The sequence below is a fragment of the Topomyia yanbarensis genome, chromosome 3 (genome assembly GCF_030247195.1).
Source record: "Topomyia yanbarensis strain Yona2022 chromosome 3, ASM3024719v1, whole genome shotgun sequence".
In the NCBI taxonomy this organism is placed as follows: domain Eukaryota; kingdom Metazoa; phylum Arthropoda; class Insecta; order Diptera; family Culicidae; genus Topomyia; species Topomyia yanbarensis.
Window position 1 is genome coordinate 68157108 of NC_080672.1, and position 25417 is coordinate 68182524.

A 25417-nucleotide genomic window follows, 5' to 3' on the forward strand; every position below is an offset into this window, starting at 1 on the left:
TTGCGCCATTCACTCTCTGTGGAATAAATTATATCCTGGTTCGCGGTACAGTTTGTCACGCTGGCGATTGGAAATTTCCACTGTAAATTATAAGTCTGTAGTTGTCTGCTGCAATTCGTTAGATTGGGTTGCGGTAGATTTTTCTTTATGTTGATTAGACTACGATGCTTGTATGGTCATTCGTCTATTTTGAGGCTATTGAGGAAAATGCCGCACCACTTCGTTCACTAATCGGTCTACAATAGATGAAATGCAAAAATGGGGGGAAATGAAGGTACTAGAGTTCACAGTGTATTTTCGCCAAACACATGCGAAAAATTATTCACGCAAAAACAGTAAAGCTGCAGCGTTGATGTCTTTTGGGACGTTTTATGATAATCCAAGACCTTTATTTTGATGATATAGTTATAGTGATTAATCCCCCTTGAAGTAAGATATTTGCAACCATTTTTTTCATAGTATGAAGAACAAGATAAAATGTTCAGAAATGTCAACCAACTTGTTTTTGCGAACATCTTTACTGAAGACCAAAAATCTCTATTTATTGTCCACTCGAAGTTATTGACCGTTGTTTGTAAATTTCCCTTTAAAAGTTTTTATTCAACATAAATTCATAAATATCGTTGATAAAGCTCCAGCATGTTCAACTAAGTTTTTTGTCTTATCAAGATACATATCTTCCCAGAAGAGATCATCGATCAATCTCTTGCGTCTAAGAAGGTATTGGGTAATTTTTGGTAAAATTAGCAAAAGTTTGAAAAGAGATAACTTTTGAACGGGCAAAAACGGGCAGGCTCTAATTGCATTTAGAAATACAGTAATGTTTCGATTATATCACTATGCGTTTATATCAATTCTCGTTTAAAGGGCGAACACGGAATTATTGCGACACATTCAACAGGGCATAACTTTTTTACCATTGGGTAAAAATCAACCAAATTTTGCACACTTTCTCATTGATGTGTATTGTTTACATGCTGTCAAACTCGAAGTCGTGTTTTTCGATTCAACGAAAATGGAGGTGAACCAACGCGAGTCGAGAGAACAAATTCTTTGCAAACACCTGGAATTTCCTGACCTGTCGCACCGGCAGTTGGGAAAAATGTTGAACATTCACCATTCAACCATCTCCAGAGTGTTGAAGCGGTTCCAGGAGCGGTTGACGTTGGACCACGGCAAAGGAGCTGGAAGAAAACCGGAGAACAAAAAGACGGAGGGAAAGGTGAAGCGGATGATTAAAGCAAATCCCAACGTCTCAAGCCGTGATTTGGCTAAAAAGATCGGCATGTCGCAGAGCTACGTCCAGAATGCAAAGAAGAGAGCTGGACTACATACATACAAGGTACAGAACTTCCCAATCCGCGATGAGCGGCAACAATCGACGGCTAAAACTCGGGCACGGAAGCTCTACGAGAAGATGCTGACAAAATATGTACGACGAAACGTATATAAAAGCCGATTTCAAGCAAGTTCCGGGGTTGGAGTTTTTCACCGGCAAGAGCAAGTTCTATGTGGACGAAGAAGAAAATGTCGAAGTTCGCCTCCAAATATCTCATTTGGCAGGCCATCTGCTCTTGCGAACTGAGGAGTGAGCCTTTCGTGACAAAGGGCACAGTAAATGGCGAGATCTACAAATCTGAGTGCCTCGAGAAGCGCCTTTTGCCGTTCTTGCAGCAGCACGATGAAGCTCCGCTATTTTGGCCAGATTTGGCATCATGCCACTATTCTAAAAGAGTCCTGGAGTGGTATGAGGCCAATTCTGTCCATTTTGTTCCAAAGGACATGAATCCGCCAAACTGTCCGGAGCTGCGCCCGGTGGAGCAGTACTGGGCAATGATGAAGCGGGAACTTCGAAAGAGCAAGAAGACAGTCAAAGACGAGAAGAACATGTTAAGAAAATGGAAAAAACTGAGAAACTGGTACCGGATGACACTGTAAAGACTTTGATGGAGGGCGTCAAGCGAAAATGCGTTCAGTTTTACACTCAAAGCTCCATCGATTAACTTTTCTTTTGATTTTTGAAGTAAATATATGTATAAAACTACTCTAAAATTTTGGTTTGATTTTAAACATTATAAGAAAATTGGCATGACATTTTCCGTGTCGCAATAATTTCGTGTTCGCCCTTTATATCACCCTCTATTATATCACGGTTTTGTCTCGATTATATCACGCCTTTTGAAAAACAGTCAAGGCACACTATGTTTTGATCCAAATAAGCCACATGTTCTGTTAAAAGTGTCAGCATTTTTGCCTTTCTCATATAAAGAAAGGCTATGCAATCACTGTAAAAATCGACTTTTTAACCGAGGCCCGGAGGGCCGAGTGTCATACACCATTCGATTCAGTTCGTCGAGATCGGCAAATGTCTGTGTGTATGTATGTGTGTGTGCATGTGTGTGTGTGTATCATTTATACTCACACAATTTCTCAGAGATGGCTGAACCGATTTTCGCAAACTTAGTTTCATCTGAAAGGTATAACACTATTGAATTTTTAGTTGATCCGACTTCCGGAGTTACGGGTTGAAGAATGCGGTCACACAGCAAATTCCCATATAAACTGGTACCACCATGATGTTCAAATGATGTAAAACATATTAAAATAGATGTAACATTACTCTAGTTTGCGGGTCTGGATCACTAATGATCAATCAAAGCAGCTTTGACCACATTGGCCACCTATGACGGTTCATGACGCCCCCGGGGAACCCGCCAAGTTCCTAAGCTAATATCACACCCATTCCCCAACGAATTCTCTACCGATTTTTACAAACTTCATTTCAAATGAAAGATACAGTAATACCATTGACTACTGCTGAATTTCATTCGGTTCTGACTCTTGCTTCCGGAGTTACAGGGATGTTAGTAAGGATACATTGGAATTTCCCATATAAATCGGTACAATCGTAATACCTCAGAGGCTAAAAACTATTGAAATGGTCACCAAATTACTTCTAATCGCAGATCTAGATCACTGACCACCATCGACGGTTCCGGAAGCATCCAAATTCAGAATAACGGTTATATTGGTTTCTCGAAATTGGCTAGACCGATTTGATCAACTTAGTTTCAAATGAAATTTGTTGCGTCCCCGGAAACTGATATTAAATTCCATCTCCATCCGACTTCCAGCTCCGCAGTTACGGGTTGTGGAGTGCGATCACATAGAAAACTCCGATTCAAACCGATACCGCGATGAATGCAAAAAGGTGCTCTTATATATACTTACCAAGTGTAATAAGAATGTAACACATTTCCATAATGTTATATTGTACGAACCAGCTATTAAATCATAGTTTGGAGAAATGAGAAAGGCACAATTGCACCTCTAGGTGGATTAAAACAGGTTTTTTACAATTGATTTGCTTATTTACATGTAGGGTAATGAGCACATTAGTGGGTATTGGACTGCAATATACCTTTTTTGTTTGATATCACATTTGATTTTATTTCCGGAGTCTCAATGGTTGCGAGTTCGAATCTCGCCTCTGGGGGGAATTTTTTTCACATTATTGCTTAGCTTCACTCACTATTTCCGATCGGCTTTCCCCGTTGGATACCACCAGTCCTAAATAAGGTATTGGCACTTAAGTCAAAAGACTAAAAATTGAATTATTAGAGAAATAGAGACAAACTAGCTTCTCTGCACAATCACATTGTTAAGAAATCATTTTTAAATGGTGAATGGATATTATTCGTTGAAAATGTAGACTTTCTTTGACTTTCACTTCAAATATGGATTGTTGACTAACATCTGCTGATTTTTCATTCAGTTATGACCGCATGTTAAATATTATATATGGCAGCGGTTCTCAATGTTGTTAGCACCACGGACCCCTTTGAAATCAACCCCCCCCCCCCATCACTCTGGGTTGATGCGGTCCACCATGGTCTAACATCAAACATCGATTATGCTGTCTTTATATTATTTGAAGTCTGTTACGAAAAAAACCTAATATTTTAATATTTTTCCAGAAAAAAATATTCCTCTACGCGGACCCCCAGCCACGACTAGGGGGGCCCTAGGGGAGGTTGAGAATCGCCCATGAACGTGGGCGAAGCAGCTTAGGAAGTTTATTTGAAATACTTGGTGCTACCTATGATACTGATTCGTTTTCTTCCATAATATTTTCAAATTTATTTCATGGTTTGTACCAAAACGTACCAATGTTCCATGCAGGAATATGTTACATAGGTCCGTTAGTGCGTATTCCCATTCAACAAAGTTTTCCACAAATGAATGTTGTAGCGATCCCGAAAGCTTCTATTGTTTTTTTTTTTCAATAAGACATATAACAAAAAATATAAAACATGAACCGGAACTACCTATAGACACTATTTAAAAACAAATTGTAATATTTGGTGAATATTGAAATGTTCTTTTATCCTTTATGAATAAGTCTGAGGAACATAGGACCAATCCGAACTTACACTTGCGATTGCACGGAATCATACCATTGGCTGGGTGAGCCAACCATCAAATAGTCCTTGGAACCGGTGTACAGTCTTTCACGAACGTTACACCATCATCAGAAAAGGGTCAAGGTCTCATACTGTCGTAAGATTTGAGAAATAATGAGTATTTAAAAAGTTACCAATAAAATCAATATAACTAAATTGTGTAACGCGGACTTATTTACATTCAGAGTGTCATCTCTTCATCGGTAAAAGCGTGTTGAAGGATCTCATCTAGTACAACTGACATAGAATTTTATCTAGTTTTCAAAAATCATAGTGCCATCTTACGCCGTTTTGCGCCAAAGGTTGATATCTGAACATTTGTAAATTTAGTTTTTTCGTGGAGACGCGTGGTATTTTTTTAATTTCATGGAGTTTTGTATTATTATTCACCGGTGGATTTCTTTTTCTGAACGCTGCTTGTAAATTCAGGGTTTTGGGCGATTTCCTTGATACAAATATAAGTATGTCTTAACCGTCTTGCAACTATGACTCGTGTTTCTACATTTTCACTGTTATCTGCAGTATAGAAAAATTCAAATATATAGAAGCCAACGAGGCAAACTAACTGCAACTATTATTATATCTTTCCATGAATCCTATCTCTTTGTTAGGCATTGGTCGTTAGCTTTACTGGTGACCGATGTAAGGTAAACACGTGAGTGTGGGAAATGTTCTTAGTAATTAATGTAATGCAACATTTATTTTCAAGTGCAAACTCCCGATTGAATCTATCACAATAAACAATCAAATTCAAAATCTCCCTCAATAATTCACTTCCAAATTGACGAGAGCTTCATGAAAAAACGCTCACGTCTCTATTTTAAAGCATACACATACAGTGCAAAGTATGCTCAGGATATTTTCGAACGAAACACCAAGTCAGTACCCACAAGGAGAGATATTTAAATCATCATTGGAATTGAAAATCAATGGAAAAGTATTGAGCGGCTTAGCTGCAGCATGCATCGTATGAGTAACTGTGAATAGAGTATAGTAGGGCATGATTTGAGATCTTCATCAAAATCAAATAAACCCGTCATCTTTTAATAGCTTTGACGATAACTATAATTAAATAAACCAAAAAACAAAAATTTAAGGAATTCTATCAAACACCTTTAGATATGCTATTTTTCATAACTATTCTAAACGCATACGTTCACAAATTAGTACATGAGGATTATCTCTTAAAGAGCATCAGCATTCAGATTGGATTGAAGATCTACAAACAAATGTATAAAATTACATCATTTTTTATTCTCCAGATTTCGATAAATTGGAACCACCCTAGCTAACTCGTTACTAAGGACTACCCTAAGAAATCAAAATGTTTCTGTTTACTTACGAAGTATCTGTTTTGAGAAGTTAATAAAATTCACTTTTGCGAAATTAAAAAAAAACTTTTAGAACCACCCTAGGCTGTCTAATTTTCATTTTAGCGTCCTAATTTAATCAAAATCGAGTTCAGCGCATTGCCCTTAGATGATATTTTCAGACATTTCAAACTACTTTTGAGGATTTGTCCAGCTTTTGTATGGAGTGGATCCACTGTGCATAGTTGGGGTGCAGTAGCCCGAGCATATATTCATGGGTTCAAACACCACATAGCCCCTTGAAAAGACCTTAAACATGGTCCGTGCCAAAATTCACAACCACCGAGACACCTTCAAATGGTCTCAATAACCCATAAATACACTAACATATGGTATTTTATATTGGATGTACCTGACTATGGTGATGGTGTTTTCATGGGTTGAACCCATTTCAAACACCCATGTCAAACCCCATGAGCATGGGGGAATTATTGGCTTTTCGTTTGCTCGAGAGGCTTATGATGGCACTTCTGAGAATGATAAGAAAAAATAATAGGGGCAGTTAAATTTGGATATTGATGGTTTTTAAGAAGGTGTATATGAGGGACATGTAGAGGAGATCGCAGCTTGCTAGTACATCTCGAACCGGGACATTGGGTGATCTTCCTCGGACCCGAAGGGAATCGAATAGTTGCGATCTGGCAGAACAGTACTCGGCGCATGCCCAGACAATATGTTCAATATCGTGATAACCGTTGCCACAGGTGCAGATACCGCTATTTGCGAACCCAATACGTCGGAGATGAACGTCCAGCGTGTAGTGATTAGACATGAGCCGAGACATCACACGAATGAAGTCCCGACCCACATCCATCCCTTTGAATCAAGGTTTCGTCGATACCTTAGGGATTGGCGAATGTAGGCACCTTCCTAGTTCACCATTGCTCTATGAAGTTTGCCAGCTTTCGAGGGTTCTCTGATGTGTAATGCTGATAATACCGAAGCCCGTCGGGGTGAAACATCTTGTTGCAGTCGGCTTCTAGAAATTTACTATGAAAGATACTTGGGACCACCTGCGCACGTATGTGATCCGGAATTCCACAAATCTCGTTCTTCATGGATGTGTCGAAGAATACAGTTGAATCAGAAGCAGGGGGAGATTGACACGGTTGCGATAATATGAAGAAGGATTGATATTTTGTGCCATATAATCGAAGTACAAGAACAAAAATCGCGTTTGAGAATTGAGCTCGACAAGCCTCTCGAAATTTGCAATTACTAACGGGTTTAAGACAGCCTGATCAGGTCTCCTAGGTGGGCACTCCACCATGCTCCGGTCATTGTACGGAAAGAGTTGATCCTTTCCTTTGTTGGCACTTCTGTTTCAGACACCTAATGTGACATCCCCAGGTTTCTTTAGTGTCGAACCAGACCCCGAGATATTTGAAAGTTGAAACCTAAGCAATAGTTTGACCCGTTAATTGAAGCTGTAGTTACGCTGGTTCACGCTTCCTTGAAAATACGACTAGCTCAGTTTTCTCCTAGGAGAACTCGGTACCCAGCTGAAGGGCCCAATCAGACAAATTGTCCAAGGTATCTTGCAATGGTCCTTGTAAATCGACGGCTTTGGGACATGTAACAGAGACCACACCGTCATCTGCAAGCTACCTTAGCGTGCAAGAACTGACAAGACATTCGTAAATGTCATTCACGTAAAAATTGTAGAGAAGGGGGCTTAGACATGAGCCCTGGGGAAGACCTATGTAGCTAATTCGTGATGACGATAAATCACCATGCGAAAAATGCATGTATTTTTCAGACAGCAAGTTTAGCAAAAATTTGTTTAGAGTCGGTGAAAGATCATGCTGGTGAAGCTTCTCAGAAAGAATTTTGATAGAAACTGAATCAAAAGCCCCCTTTATATCTAGGAAAACTGATGCCATCTGCTTTTTTCTAGCATAAGCCATTTGAATTTCTGTTGAGAGCAATGCAAGACAATCGTTCGTCCCTTTGCCTTTGCGGAAACCAAATTGTGTATCTGACAACTTCAACCCAATTGTCGAGGCCGGTTTTCCTGGTTTTTGGATGGCAATAACCTTCATTTGCCTCCAGTCATGAGGGACAATGCTACCCTCAAGAAACTTAATAAATAAGTTCAACAAACGTCTCTTGGCAGAGTATGGCAGATTTTTCAACAAGAATTTGATTCTGTCTGGCCCTGGAGCTTTATTGTTACATGACAAGACAGCAAGTGAGAACTCAACCCGATGGTGGTGAAACGGTGTTTCGTTCGTGTTGTGATGGGACGCGGCGCGGTAGATGATCTGTTTGAATATCCCACCCTCTCGGTAGAACTGTTTCGGTTTCATAAGCGTCGGGTCGTGCTCATCGATGTTTCTCTCGTTAGTCTGTCAACGAACCGGCGCCAATAACTACGTTTTTTTGCTTTAATCAAACTCTTCATTCGCATTTCTAACGTTGCGTATTGTCGATAGCTAGCGGGTAACCCGTCGTCCCGGAAGGTCTTATACGCGGCGGCCTTCTGAGTACTCTTTGCTCCACCACGGATTAGGAGAACGTTTTTGTATGTTCGTGCCGGGTACTGGCTTAGTCTGAGCTTGATTCGCGCTGTCGAGAATCAAGCCAAAAAGCTGTACTACTTTGCTGTGCACTTTTTGATCCCCAAAAGTACTTCTCAGTAGTGAGTATCTCGTTCCAAGCGAATAATATTAAGGGATACCTTCTGGCCTTTACAAGGAAATTTAGGACAGGAAATGTTCCTCCTCTTCCTATAGTTTCTAGGCACCCCCGCAGTTGTACCCTCTTGTGTGTCATCAGCCTCGGCTTTGTTAGGAGGCAAGAGAGCTTAGCGGTTCGTTGAGGATGGTGGCGTAGCTTTCTTTAACATTTCTGCGAAAGAACGCTCGGAACGTTCCGCAAGGAAACGTTTTAGTTTATCCCCGCGTAGTTTATACGCGGGACATGCCGAGATCTCATGCAGAATCTCTGCACAGTAAGGACAATTCTCAGCATTCTTACTACACAAATCATCCACATGATTCTCACCGCATTTTCCACAGCGGGCTTTATTGTTACAATGGGTGGCTGTGTGACCCAATTGTTTACACTTTACACTTTGACCCGCGGTACAAACAGACACACAGGTAGACGAACCTTGTGCAAGAGGATGTAGTATGGCAAAGCGGTACCAGCGAAGCGCACCCGATAAGAGTTTGATTGGGGGGTACGTTTTTGAGCCATCCCCCGCAACTACTAATGAGTGCAAACGATTGTACTCATTTATTTTCACTAGGTGAAGTAAGCAGTTTCTAAAACGGCCGACCCCGTACTGCAGCAGATCCTCAAACTCCCATCGGTGACCACGCCTTCCGTCTCTACCCTTTCGCTGGAATATACACATAATAGTACCTCGTAAAGTGCTCGCTGCAAGCAATATCGTTTGCCTGCTTTTAATTAGTCAACACGACCCTGACTGTCCGAGCGGACCTTTTTTATTGCGGTCACAGCCGAGAACCTTTCCGTCAGGTCTTTCGAAATCTGTAATAGATTCAGCGATTTTGTTTTGGGCCGAAACAAGACCACAAAGGGATTGGTCGAGAGCTCTGGATAATATTGTTTGGGTCGTGGGAGAGCTTTGAGAGTCGATTCGACCTCCATTTGGTCGTCCGGGGAGGGAGGTCCGTCGGCGCAGACTGGAAAAAAGCCGCAAACGTGTCAAAAAAGATAGATTTCACTTATCTGTAAAGTTGTTTCCCATGATGCACCAGTCCAGCTTATATAGCTGGTTATTGTTCAATCCTCACTGTGCGAACAAAAGGCTGAATAATTCGGCTTAGCGGTTAACATACGAACAAAAGAAGAAAAAAGTCCAAAACCTCGAAAAGGCAGAGAAAGCGCAAGATAACCTTGAACGCGGATTAGCACTATTCTTTGTTGCTATACACTGCACGGACTGGAAACAAAACACTTGTGTCTCGATCGAGCGCTCCAAAACGAATGATTTTTTATTATCGTTATAAATATAGTTTTAAACTATTTTTTCCATAGTGGATAATATAAATTTTTACCGAAATTTTCTCCACTAAAGATAAAAATAGCATAGTGTTCTATTGGCTTGCTAAGCTAAAGCAAATGTTTCGATTTCATTAGTTCTCATCAGCTTAAAATGAACTCCTTTTCTTGTGGAACATCGTGCAGGACTAGGGGTTTGCTCAGGAACACAAATCGTGTTTTCGTTTTTTGGAACGAGTTATCCGCTAGCTAGTGTCGGGTTCTGAGTATACGACGTCGAAACGCAAATTCCATAACCAATTCATTTAAAACTAGTTTTCTGAAGATCGGTTCAAACATGCCTGAGATAATTGCAAGACATTAGTGTACATACATACACAAAATACACAAACAGATATTGTCACAACTTGTCGTGCTGAGTCGATTGGTATATGAAGAAAAGTTTTCAAGGTTTGCGCGAGTCTCATTTATTTCTTTCGTAAGAAATGTAAAAAATTACGCAAATTATTCATTGCGTCAGAGAAACCTTATAAATGTAGGTTTCAATGAAATAGGAATTGGGTGAAAATTACTCATAAAAGCTCAAGAAGCATACTTAAACCGCTCACAAAAAGGCAAAATTAAGAAGAAACAACAAACATAAAAAACAACGGAAGTTGGCGAAGAAAAGTGAGAGTGAGTATTTCAAAATTCAAATAAAAATAGTAATACTAGTCAGTGGCCCAATTAAAGACTAGGAACAGAAAAAGTCCATGAATAAGAATTGTTTTTATAAGTAGGCAAAATTTTCTCTTTGGACACAATTGTTGCATTTTCCATATTATTGCGATACTTGTCTTGTACACAACCTCTTCATTTCTTTTCCTCTATCCACTTTTTTCGACTGTTTGCATTACGTCCAGTAAATGATAATTACACAACTAAGAATATGTTGCAGTTTAGCAGTATAATTATTGAATCATTTGAATTAGTGATATACTGGTTTTCTTCAGAAATTTATATTAAAATCAAATTTTTGAATACGGAAATTCAACCTAAGCAATAATCAATATCACCTCATGCGGGGATATAACACCTTCCATTCGGGTCTGGTATATACAAAATGGACAAATTAACAGTCATGTTTTAAACATGTTGCCATAAAAATTTGCCTACCGCAGTTCAACTGCCAAACATGTCCCATTCTTTTCACTGATGTTTGCCACTAACCACTCGGTACAATAACCTTTCCCACACAGCGTTTCTGACAGGCCATATATATGTCGTGGGCCTCTGCGGACAATCAACCATCTCTGAGTATGATGTAATTTACATACATATAACTTCACTGCTATGGAGATGACAGTGAAGTCAAGGTGCGAAATATATTTTTTGATCAGCACATGTTTGGCGTACCGAGTAAGCAGCTCATTTCAATGGTACTAAACTAGGCTAGTGTCTGAGTGTACCGAGGATTTGTAATACGTACGATTTTGCTATTATTTTAAATTCAGTAAATTGAAATAAAACTTCAGTGATAAGAAAAAAAAACATGAAACATAAACCAGAACGAATATTTTCATAGTTGTGTTTTAACTTGTAAAAAAAATATTTGTCATATTGTCGCACTTAGGTTTTCTATCAATACATACAAGAATCTCTGGCAGATAATGTGATAATTGAAAGTTTGAGATACCGTTGTATAAATTGGGTCAACCAGGAACACTGAATTAGCATCAATGATAACGGGTTTATTCGGGTGAAGGTCACATACATTTTAACTTTTTATCGAAACTATATCATTCCAGGAAAGACTGCGTCACGATGAATTTAAATGTACTCCTCGCCCAATAATCAGTCGGCCTGAGCACCGCCGCTTCCCCCGTCTTACAACCACCTGGTTGACATTTGCACGAACAGTTTTTAAATACCAAACGAAAGGTTAGTTAGCCCAATTATTGGCAAATTATGTAGGTTACCAATCACCAATAAGGAACAACTGTCACCCCGACGCACGAGATGGCAATCTGAACGTGCTTTTTTCGTCACTTTGGCCACCCATTGATGCCGGCAAAAGTGAACAACTTCTGCTGCCACCCAGTCGACTTGCTGTGCATATGCCGGCGACGACGACCGACGACGCTAGCACATTTTACCCAAGCGAACCAGTCCAACCGATTCGATTATTATGATGCCGAAGCGCATGCGAAAGTTGCTGTTCTTGACCGACAGCGGCATTTTGGTGCAGGATCAAAGCCCCCCGTTGGACGATCGGTTGATCGTTGTCGCGAGCGAAATAATTAAGCGAGGTCGATGTTCTGATATTAGCAATCTGTGTACAGTGCGCTGGGTGGGTAGATGGTAGCTTCTAGCCTCTAGCGGGTCTGTGACTTTTTGGTGGTATGAATAAATTCCGAACTTAGGTCGATTGGCAAATAAAAATGTATATAAATGGCGGGCCCCCTGTTCAACCAGAATGCTTTCCGCCGTACAATGCCAAAGACGCAGCTGATGGAGGAAATAAGTCAAAATGATAACGCTGGCAATATAGTAAGGCCTAAGGTTAGTGGCGCACAGAGAAATCGTAGTAAACATTTCGGCCATAGTGCTGAAGACTAATTTCATCCTAGGAAAGATACCGGCCTAAAACAGCCTGTCATCGTATGGATGAAGCAAAATCAATCGAAAAAACACCGGAACTCGAACCACTCTCACCATATGAATGGAAGATGCGTATTATCTCATGGAAGATACTACTTTTAAGATTGACTTTGGCTGAGATTGATACACTAATGAGATGATGAAAAAGGTATTGGATTCGCACATAAGGATTGAATTTATCTGCAGGTAACTACTGAACAGTAAACAGTTGGGAAATCAACTGTTACGACAATTGTATAATCTTGTTAAAAATGCCTAAACTGCCCTGGAAATAACGAGTGCCGGATAATAACTATAAGAACCACTAGAGGCAGTCCTTGTAAAGGAATGCTGTCACCCTTTCTGTGGTTCATGGTAGTGTACGGACTTCTAAGTATAGCGGGGTAATCTGCGATTCAAAGTAACAACATCAAATTGTAAATTCTCATACAATGCAACAAAAACAAATAAAAAATACCTACTTCTGCAGGTACAAACCCAGGTGACGCGGGTAAAAGAACGCTGACTGTCTCCAATTTCATGTCCATACAACCCTTATTTTGCTCCAACCGATCTAGGTAGCATTACACAAGAAAAAATTGATTTTTTCAGCAATCAATGTTTCAATTGATGACTGCAATGCTAAATTCTACCTTAATGTTTTAAGCTTTTCAAATTGGATGAGAATTTCCTAACGAAATTGCAATGAAATTAAAGTTTAATAATGACTTTAAATAATCATTTAAATTTATTAAATTGGAAAATCGTGCGAAGAAGCCTTTTTCAACTTCTAGAGTGTGGATATTGCTGTTGTAACCGCAACTTTTTTAAAGCCAAATATTAAATTGCAGAGTAACTTTAGTTCCTTTTTTCATCGATTTGATCGAATTGTTGAGTCCGGCGAAAGAATCGCAGTAGCGGTTAATCGCAGAATCAAACATCGCGTTTTAGTCTCATTCGATACCAAGGTGATCTAGAGTTTGGGTATCGAAGTTGAAACCGATCTTGGTATCATTTTTATTGCTGCAGATTGTTTGTCTTTTCAATGCACATAAGCAAACTAATTTCTTGAAAGGAAACTTACAGAAACTTGCAAGAAATCGGTCGAAATTCTTTATTCTTCGCCTCTTTGAGGTTTTGGATTTTTTCCTCTATTGTGTGTGTTAACCGCTAGTCGACCAGCGGAGCAGTAGCTGTATTTCGTTTCGTGAGCTACCTGGATACCGTTAACTAAGATAAGTATCGCTATTATTTTACGTTCCTCTTTGTTGGTTCTTCTACTAACGTTCACTATACAATAGGTCCATGCAAAAATTAATTCTTCTGACAATGATTCACCTCAAGGTTAGATATGTCGAAACAAAATCGGCTCCCTGGCTCAATGTATATCGAAGCTCGGCCACTGAGCCCTTCGTGATCTGCTTTCCGGACCAAAGACAACAAGTGTTTGAATGTATTGCAGATTTTTCGAGTTCTTACGGAACGATATTCGGCCGTGACAGAACTATCGAAAATCCACTCTGATAAGCTTTGGGTGGTGGAAATAGTTTAAATCAAGCAAATGATATTGCTGGCTACCCGAGCAAATACTCATGGGTTCAAACACCACATAGCCCCTTGAAAAGACCTTAAACGTGGTCCGTGCCAAAATTCACTACCATCAAGACACCATAAAATGGTCTCAGTAACCCATAAATATACCAACATATGGTATTTTATATGGGATCTACCGGACCATGGTGATGGTGTTTTCATGGGTTGAACCCATTTCAAACACCCATGTCAAACCCCATGAGCATGGGGGTATTATGGGCTTTTCGTTTGCTCGGGTATAGGGCTTTTACGAAGGAGTCCAGAGTATATGTAACATCTAATCAGGTTGAATATGACGGGGTTGTTTCCGAATCCAGTTTGAATGAATAGTTTGTATCAGTGCTGAGCTCCATCACGGTACTGATGGCAAACCTGCTAAACAGAAGAGAATGAAATGGTTAGCAGTCAAACCAGTAAGCGGTGCTTATTGAGTTACGCTTCTCACTCCAATGAATTGACAACGGTAAGTCGGCTCGCTTCTGAATTTTTCGCTCATTGGAATCATTATGGAGAGGAATTGGAACTGACCATCGCTTTATGTACAATATAAATACGGTTATGGCCGTCATCTTATTACAAACAACGAGCTAGTATTAACAATTAGGCGGTTTCACACAAATAGCTTTGCTTAAAAGAAACAAAAAAGTGGAGAAAAAATCTACAAAACGCCGCATACTGCCAGAATATAATACACTGATAATATTTCGTTTACCATACCAATACAAAATAAATGGTACTCAATCTATCACTTCAATCTGCTCTCTCTCTCTCTCTCTCTCGCACGGCTTCTCTGAGAGACAGTTAGCTGAAACACTATCCGAGATAAATGGAAATGAAATAACGGCCATTTTTGTGGTGATACGGTTACTTCACAATTCAAAGACCATCGTCAGATTGCACAGTACTGGTTTGAATGAGTTTGGTGACAAATGGACTTGACTGTTTTAAAGACCCCATGCTTCAGCTAGAGAAGATACTGGAATGCAAACGTTTGCATTCAACATCACTCGCAGCTGACGGAGAGAGGACATTTGTCAACTCAGATACCTATCGGGAGACCTTCGCCGGGTCTGCCCTACCAAACTACCTCCTCTTTGACCAGGCTCGTATCTGCTCGTCTCTTTGTGCCGCAGGCCATGAACGATACTAATTGCAAACAACTGGGACACACAGCCTCCCGTTGCAGCAATAAGGATCGTCGTGGGGAATGCAGTGGGAATCATGTGAATGTGTCCTGTGGAATGGATCTTGAAAAGTGTCATAACTGTGGGAGAAACCCACATGCCCACGTACAAACAGCACGAGGGAAATCTTTTCAGGGACTCTCAAAGCAATCTGTTGTAGAAACATTAAAGATGGCTATGCCAAAGGTTTTGATTCGCCATCAACTAGGCCTGTGAATCGAAGTAATTTGATGTTCATTTCAATAGATATTAAACTTATGAGGTATTACGATTGTACCGGTTTATATGAGAAATTCCTATGTGACCGCAATAACCAACCTGTAACTCCGGAACCAAATGTCATAACTGAGTGAAACTAAATAGCAGTCAATGAGAATATTATATCTTTCATTTGAAATCAAGTTTGAAAAAATTGGTTAAGAGCTTGCTGGAAAATAGGTGTGACAATAGCACAGGAACTTGGTGAGTTCCCCGGGGGCATCAAGATCCGTCATAGGTGACTAATGTGGTCAAAACTACTTTGGTTGGTCATTAGTGATCTAGACCCGCAAATCCAAGTAATGTCGAACGTATTTGAATATGTATTACATCATTCGGACATCATAGAGTTACCAGTTTATATGTCAATTTGCTATGTGACCGCACTCTTCAACCCGTACCTCCGGAACTGGAAGTCCGATTAAATATTCAATAGCATCTTATGGTAGCGTTATAGCGTTCATTTGAAACTAATTTGTGCAAATCGGTTCAGTCATCTTCGAGAAAATTGAGTGACATTATTTGACACACACATACATACATACACACAGATATTTTGCAATCTCGACGAACTGGATCGAATGGGATATGACACTCGGTCCTCGGTTGGAAAATCGATTTTTGGAGTGATTGCATAGCCTCTCTCTTTATATGAGAAAGGCAAAAAGGTACAAAATCGGCTATGTCCCAAAAAACGATTTCTGTGAAATTTTTTATTTTGAGATTGCATAAAATTTCGACGTTTTATGCATTTTCAAGATGTTTGGCATCAATTTCTGAAATTTCATGGGGTCCCCCCATTGAAAAAAAAAATTAGTTCCGGCTTATATGGGAATTTCATATGTTACCGAACGGTTCAGTCTATATTTCCGGAACCTTATAAGCGATCCATACGAAATTTTGTAGACATCTGTGAGGATCATATAGCTATCATTTGGGACTAAGATTGTAAAAATCGGCCCAACCATCTCCGATAGACTGATGTGAATTTGTTAATTTTGATAGCTGGCCACTTTTCCGGGGCACTTCTGGAACTGTCTGTGGTGGTTAATGTAGTCAACGAAAGCTCGGCTGGCAGCAAGTAACCTAGAACTGCAAATTTAAGTTGTTTTACAGATATTTTTCAAAATTTCTATCTTTTTTACATTCATCGGAGTATCGGTTTGAATTGGAATTTGTTTTGTGACTGCACGCCACAACCCATAACTCCGAAACTGGAAGTCGGATCGGGATGAAATTTAATGGCCATTTACCACGTGGACAGGAAAACCTTGGTTTTAGACCCCCATCTTCCCCTTCGTGGACAAGCGTGGACAATCTGTGAACCCCCACCTCTTAGCCTCGTGGACTTTTCCCATTTTTTGGTCCAGTATGGACAGAAAAATATGGACTTTTCCAGTGTATTGGATTACTTTGATGCTGGATGTAATCCTAAAAACATGTATTTCTTTAGATTTTAACAACATTCAATTAGCTAGCGATCACTGAGTAGGGAAAGTTATAAAAATTTAAAGCCATTGTACCCAAGTGAGAGCAAAGATGTAAAGTATACAGATCGGATAACTAGAAGTGACAGGGTCATTAGAACAAGCATAATACTTTACGGGCTTAGCTTCTGTCGTCTGTTGATGGGGGTTCAAGCTTAGGCAGCATAACTACGAATCACTCAAGTCCAGCAACATGTCTCCTGGTAGAGACAGACTTGTCCTTTGGGGTGGGACAAAAATACATTCCAGCAACTTTTTAGGTATCATTTGGGACCTACAACAGCTGTGCAAATTCTTGGATTGATTCCTGAAATTATATTTTTGCGCCAACTTTTTAAAGTTTACATGGGATTTTTTATGGGAAAATTAACATTCACAAAATAATTCCTCCACCGTCGAGTCGCCCATTGCTTCCTAAAAATAAACCGTTATGTGGATTTTATAGGAAATTTAACAAAGAAACAAAGTCTCGAAAACCACGAAACGATCTGACGCTTTTTTCTAGCACCACTTCTGTTTGTTGTGCAATTATATGCAATTTTGTTTTGATCTTCTCTTAATGTGTCTAAATCAATTATCTGTGTTTGGCCACTTCGCAAGAGTTTTAAGGGATAAATTAAGACATCATTCGTGCATAATTAGAGAAAGTTAAAAAAATTGTATATAATTCGACCATCAGCAGCAGTGATGCTATGAAAAGCAAAATTGTTATCAATCTTTAGGGTATCAATCGTTTTTTGCTTAATAACTTTTTCTCCAAACAATCATTTCGCGATCTTCTAGACTTTGTTTCTTTAACAAATTTCCTTTAAAAATCAGATATCTATTTATTTTTAGGAGGTAAAGGGCGACTCCTGGACGAATTATTTTGCAAAAGAAGATTTCCCCCATACGAAATCCCATGTAAACTTTAAACCGTGGACGCAAAAATATAGTTTCACCGATCGAGCTTAAAATTTGCAGAGTTGTTCTGGGAGTTAAATGGGACATAAAAAGTCACTCGGAACAAAAATTTATTTTTTTCATGCATCCGTGGCCCACTCTATTGTCCATCTTTACCCTGAGAAAGAGGGAAAAGCATGTCTTTACCAGGAGGCATGTTGGTGAACTTGAGTGGTTCGTAGTTATGCTGCCTAAGCTCGACCCCCATCAACAGAAGACAAGAGCTAAGCCCGTAAGGTATTAAGCCTGTTTTGATGGCCCTGTCACTTCTAGTTTTCCGATCTGCATACTTCGCATCCTTGCTCTCACTTGAGTATTATGGCTCAAAATTTTCATAACTTTCCTACCCAGTAATCTCTAGCTAATTGAATGTCGTTAACATGTAAAAAAGAAAATGTGACTACATATAGTCGAAATAAAAAAGAAAAAAAGGAAAAAAGAAAAAATGTATTTCTTTAGATTAGAATGGAAACCGTTTAAGCCTTGTCCACAAAATTTAATAGGTACAGTAGATTGGATCAAGTGTTTCTGGGAGCAAAATTGTGTGGTGTCAGCTACTAACGCGTTTGTCATTATACGATTTAAGTGTTTCTTACTATTGGAAAAAAAAATTAAGGAAAAAAGCAAGCGCTCACGCCAATGATGGTCCAAATTAGTTTTACATTTCAATGAACGAAAAAATTATTAAGAGTCCACTTGTCCACACCCCCCCTTCACCCTCTACGTGGGGCTTCTTCGTTCCGCCTCTCCTCTCCTAAACTGTCCATGTGGTATGTGGACGGTCCCTATGGAGATAAAACACCTTTCATTTGAGATTAAGTTTGCTCGAATCGGTCAAGCCATCTCCCAGAAACCGATGTGACTGTTATTCGGAATTTGGATACTTCTGCCGGGGCTTCCACAACCGATGATCGTGCCCAATGTAACCAAAGAGACTTTGAATGGCTGTTATTGACCTAGTACTACAATTCCAAACAGTTGTGGCCACATTTTGGAAAAATTTTCACCTTTATACATTCATTTCAGAATTTGTTAAAATCGGGATTTGCGTGATCGTACTCGTCACTCTGTAATTCCTGAACCGGAACTTGGATCCATTAGAAATTCAATAGGGGGAATATGGGAACGTTGTACCTTTACCATTTACAGGGCTTAAAATTCTCATATACTTTCAATGAACGATGAAACCTATTGGATTCATCGGACATACAAAACCAAATAAAAAAGACAAAGCCGGTTTCTTCTTTCGATTCTATGGAAGCGAGTAGCAGAGGTAGCGACTTTCGTTTTCCTATGAAAATAGGAAAAAACTCAATCTCGTTTTAATTTTAAATCAGAAATTTTGATACTCATTTTCAGGCATTGCATTTATCGCTCATATGAGTAAAAACGTACTAATAATTTGCTTCTCCGGATAAATACAACTTGTTATTTCTCCGGATAAATAAAACCGCCGGAGAATGAGCGAATGAGTTTATCACGGTATTCTTTTTGCGCTCGCTGCCTTGCTGTCGCTACTCCAAAACACGAAAAAAACAAGTCTGTCGTACTTCTTTGCCGCTATTTTTTGAAATTAATTTTATATTTTGACGCTTTTATTGATTTCCACGAAATTAAAATATTATCACCTTCTCCGGTGAGAAAAAAAAATCAAATCAATTTTATCCGGAAACTTATTCTCGCGCTATTTGTGGAGACGAAGATTTTTGCGGATCATCTTATCTCGGAAAAGTTGGACATCGGATAAGCTTCTTCTCGCGTGAGTTAGAGAGAATTACAATGCCTGCTCATTTTAATTTTCATTAAATGAAATTCTAGCAATGTGCATCATAGAACTGTAACTAGAACGCGGCAACAACGGGAAATATGCACACCAATAGTGCTACAGCGGTCCAATATCATCACTAGCTCCTAATTCCACGAAATCGAACAACGACAAGCAAATATCGGTAACCCTGGAATGATGCACTGGGGTACAAATGTACCCCACGCCTTCTTTGGAGCCGTGTGAAGACAAGAATTCTGTATTTGCCGACCTGGGACCATAACCATAATTCAATTTAGAGTTCTTAGTAAGAGTAGGAAAAGGTGGTATAGCCAGTTTGCTTATAGCCTTCGTGGAAGCAGGTGTCAAAGTTGGCGTGGGGTACATTTGTACCCCAGGGTACGGTTGCCGTTAGCGTTTCGTCAGGTTTCGTGCTGTCAGTGGAAATGTGACTTGTGACAATGCTAGCTTAAATGCTGGTTGTTTTACTACGTAAGTAACAATTTGTATTATAAAATCGTTTTTTATCATTTATTCAATTAATTTAATTTAATTTTGAAGTAGAAAAAATCGTTCTCATTTTTGCTGATTTTTATTGTTTTAATGTTTTTTTTATAGTTTTTCAAAACATTGGCTCGCAAGCATATCTTGAGCACAGTAACTGATGTAACAGTAACGTTGCCTGTTACCAATGTATTACTGGTCAGAAATATTTTTTTCATTTCAATTTCCATCCCATTTCGTGGTATTTTCCAAAACCCGATTTTAAAACATACACTCTTCCAAATAATTGCACTTTTTTCAAAAATATCGAAATTCCATTGTATACCTTTTCTAGACCATTCTTTCAACTTTTTAAATCATTTGATTTTTTTCAAATCGGTTAAAAATTCGCAAAGTTATAGTGATTTTAGTGAAATAAGTCCAAATCCTGATTTTTTCACCTTTTTTGTTCAAACCAATTACCAATTAGGTATTATACATTTTTTTGCATTTTTACCTGCGAAAATTGCGATCAAACGCGTGGGATACATTTGTACCTCAGTGCAACGTTCTAGGGTGGAAAACGCAAGTGCAACGTTCTAGGGTCATTGGGACCATCCATAAATGACGCAGTATTTGAGTGATTTTTAACACACCCCGTCCCCCATCGTAGTATTTCGTCACAAGCCTCTAAATACCCCCTGTTAATCACGTAGCAACCCTCCCCCCTTTGTCACCGTAAAAAAATAAAAAAAAAATAAAGAACGATGTTAGTTAGATGAAACCGGTGAAATTGTCGGGACATCAGATCAACCCCCATTCTCCTTTAAAAAGCCTACGTAGCATAACATGACCCCTACCCCCCTGTCGTCACACATCATCACAAAATACAAAACTCCCCCTTCCCCCATATAATACTACGTCATTCATGGATGGTCCCAATAGTGTATTTTCGTTCGCCCAGAACTAGGTTAAATATCGAAGAGACTAATGTCGCTATCAATCTCAAAGCGAAAACGATTGTGCGTAGGAAATAATGAAATTCAATTTACACGTATGCTTTGCCTAGCCCGTTGTCTCATATTCGTTTTCGCAAAGTTCTGGTGCTTTAGAAAGTAGCGTCGCTGTCTCGTCATTTTCGTCTGATTTTTGTAAATGAAAAAAAAACATTGTTCGACTCAGCATTTGAGACTAAATTTGTGAAAATCGGTTCAACCATCTATGAGAAAAGTTAGTGATTTTGGTCACACACACAGACGCACATATACCCACGTACATACATACACGAACGCACAAATTTTATAGCTAATTTAGTTATAGTGTATATGTCCTTAACGTGCAAATGTTGTTTCAAACATTTTTCTCCTTAGAGATAAAATAGTTTTTGCTCAAATTTTTCTCCACTAAGGAGAAATTCGTATAGTTTACGAAAATTGTCTGTACGCTGCACGAAACTTATTCGTAGCAACTTTACGAATCTATTATCTCAGCGCAACAATCATTGGTATCGCATTTGCATTGTAAACTTCAAGGAACCTGAGAGAAAGCTTGTTTTCACGAGCCACAAATTTTTTTTTCAAGGCGATATTTGCAATATTTGTTCTGCAATATGGAAAAAAAATCAATATATATCTTCCGGGTTTAACGAAAAAGTTTTTGAAAATGTGTCAGAAAACATGTTAAAAAACTCCAATGTTAGCTTTATTTGCAGTAAACGTAAATAAAAAGGAAAATATTCTGGTCGCAGTTGAAAATTGAAAAATTGACTTGCGCCTTTTGTTTTTTACTTATTTGCAGAGTGTGCAACTAAAGCGCATCTTGTGTACATGTTAGTGAATCAACTTGTGCATCATCTACACCAGTTGCGCTTTAGTTCCGCGCGCTGAAAATAGGAGAAAAATCGAAAGGCGCAAGTTCGATTTTCAACTGCAACCAGAATATCAAGAATGTAAAGACAGGAGCAAAAGAAACTCGCCTTCAACTATAAACGAAATACTTCGTTATAATTGCGTAAATCGTTCGTATTGCACACAAAATTCATTAGTTATCAAAGACACAAATCTTAAGTTTAATAACGTATAACACAATTTATCACTCAAGACATAAACTGTCGTCCAAGTCATCATATCTTGAATTCATGAAATAATCAAAGCCATTTATACACACTGCACGAATTTGAATCAGTACAGAAAATGACTACAGATTTCGTACATTGTACTTCCGGTTTCGCTCTATTTGCGATTTTTTCTCACCTTAGAATACTTAATAACTTGTTCCATTCAGAACTAACAATATTTCACGTCATACTGTAGGTGGTTCCGAATCATTCCGGCAGAATTGGCTCTCTTTCTTTTCGATCTGTTCTTTATATCTGCCATACTTCTCGCTCTCATACCGGTTAGAGCGGAATAACTATTCCGAAAGCACCCTGTAAGTTCTCGTCGTTTAGTTCTAATACGTTTTTGCTACGTGTAGATGTCGATTAACACAAATCATGAAACATACACCCTAACATTGATCCGGAATGATAAATGGTTCGTTCTGTTTAGAACTGAAATAATTCAACTGTAAGATTATTATAAACCTGCTCCAATACAATAGGTGATGTCCACGATAACAAAAAAAATCTACACCTCTACGTATTTTTTTGATTGTGATGAAAACTGAGGAGTTCAAAACAAACTATAAGATCATTTCAGCTACAGACGCTATAACGCTCAAGCATGTAATTTTGAAGTCGCAAATTAGTTCTTTTTTGTTCTTCCACCTAGTTGAGTAGGTTAACTATAATGAGTAAACACATAGCAAAAGAATACATAAATAAATATCTAAAAGTTAATGTTTTGCTGAATATTAATAAGAAACCTCGTTTTTGTTACCACTCGCTCACGAATTTTAACTCGGTAAATACATATGTAACATTTTCAATACGTCTAAATACACCATTCAATTTCGCTTGACAATCGAAACTTAATTTATTTCATTACGGATACTTTAGCTGACGCACGGTGCATTGAATAAATAAATTCTCGCTTCGAACGGTGACTTCAATGCAGCACAATCGCGTCAGGCGAGGAACATCTTGAAAGCCGTCACCGCCTATCACTTTGACCATCGATCTTCTTTCAGGCGCTGGACATGAAGTTGTCCTTGATGATCGGGAAGTGCGCTTCAGGCGGGGTGAACATTGTTTCGGGTTGCTTTCAAGCTTGGATTTTGTTTAGTTCTCTAGGAAATTAAATTAATTCCGTGTCGAAGAGGTAATAAAAATTCTAGAAGATAATGAGCCCAGTCGGCGTTTGCCCTAACATTTGTCAGATTACTGAGCAAACAAATTATTTCCGGTCGTTGGTTTCGCTTCCATGACGATTAGCTAGATTATACGCTCCTGTCAAAAAGTCGAATTTCTTGGAAAATCCAGGCACCCGCTGACTTCCTCGTTGTTTTAAAAGATAAAAAAATTCAAATCACGAAGCAAACATAAAGTTAATTACATTTCACTCCGGTATACTGCTGACCAGGAACTGCTGCAGCAGACAGTAGAACAAAGAACAGGATTCTCCTCGCGTTCCGAAGATCCATCGTTGACGATTACGGGAAAAAAACACTTTCACGCTTGTACGGTAGTTGTCACTGTAATCACGTTTTATTACCCCGCGACCAAGATGACGAGGATCTCACACTTTACTCAACAGCAGCACGCCCATTAGCGTACAACAACAACAGAAAACTTGAACATGCAATCACACTCGCTGATCGGATAATAGTTTGCTGTCTGTCCGTTTCACGATCACGACGCGATTCGCTAATTTTTGCCACTCCTGACTGAATAGTGCTTGATTACGCGGCGATGTGCAAATACTAACTGAGCTAGCTGCAGTGTTGAAATCATGTTTTAAAATATAAACAAGGTTTAGTGCTCTTCTGTAAAGGCTGCTCCGGTGGAGTTTATAGAGGCTCTACTCTCGCCATCAATCGAGTGTTCTCTCCGTCGCACTCTCTGTCGGGCTCGAATATGAGTCGGTTCTGAAATGGTTCATTCTTTGCTTTAACCGCTTAAGATCGCGACGCGATCTGCGCGGGCCGGCCTTCTCAGTTGGAGACACCGGATACCGGCTTGATATGCGATGCAGCTCAGACCGTATCAGTCATGCTTTTCTGTTGAATTTAAACCCGGATTTGCAGTTTCGCCAATATGAGGGGTTCAATCTCTGGTATAGTTTTAAGTTAGAGAAAGATTTTAAGAGAGTTTTCAAGGAGAACAATCAGAGCTATCAATTGAGGCAAGGTAAAAGTTGCGGTAAGGGTGATTTAGGTTAGCTTTCTAGTAGCATGATTGAGCGTGAAAACTTCAAGCTACCTATGGGGGACCATAGGAATATAAACGATCGCTCTTCTAGTTTTTCAATAACTGGACTTGCAGAAATGGCATAGCCTGGCATTAACTCTATATGGTTGATTTAACCACAAGGTACCCAGGTACATTTTGAAATTTGAATTCATGAAATTTTGAAGTTGTTTCCTTTGTTGGACATTAGTGCTAAGTAACATTCTATCAATCTTAGAACATCACTAAGCATAACTTTTAATGAGAGAAAATAGACGATACCGCAATGGGGGTAAACGTTCTTTGAATCTGACACTTTTGATAAAAAAAAATCTAGAAAAATCTGACCTATGATATCTAACAACAAAACTACCTCCATGCTTACATGTTTGCTCAGACAAGATATTTGCAGAAACGAAACCAAGCTTTATTTTCGGTTTTATGCCAAATACTGGATTTATATCCATAAATCCAGTAGTTGGCACCTGAATCCCAAAGGTTATCTATATATGGCACAGGTATTCACAGTCGGGTAATCTTGCCGACATGTCCTCTTGATCCCTAACTAATCATGCTGAGTGTGGATTTGGAGGTCTTTGATGATTGAATTTTGTTGGTGCTCAATCTGCAACACCAAGTACCCAGTGACAAATAGTTCGATTTTCAGTCATCTTTATACACAGGAATCCTGGTCCTAACAATAGACCTTCAGTCCAGTGATAATGAGGAAGCGCGCTTTCCTGGCGAAGAATATCTTATTCTCGACTCAGAAAATTAAATTGGTGTTTCGTAGTACTTTTTCCACGGTAGAAAGTGACGAATAATGAGATAAATCACATCGTCCTTGGCAAAAATAACTATTGTTCAAACTCGTTTAATTTTCAGAGCGTCGTTTTTACCATTGTTTTGTTTATGCCAATAATATCGGGTGTTCAATAAAAAATTAGAATGATT

General features: G+C 39.1%; 1 protein-coding gene across 1 annotated transcript in view; it reads right to left on the reverse strand.

The window, feature by feature from the left end:
* The window catches only part of LOC131689042 (proline-rich protein 36-like), a 62374-nt gene extending 38377 nt beyond the window's left edge, over positions 1–23997 (reverse strand). The window contains exon 1 of the mRNA XM_058973791.1: positions 23631–23997. Within this exon, the coding sequence (XP_058829774.1) occupies positions 23631–23718 (88 nt within the window). The 5' untranslated portion in view covers positions 23719–23997. The remainder of the gene's footprint in view (positions 1–23630) is intronic.
* Between the last annotated feature and the right edge of the window lie 1420 nt (positions 23998–25417).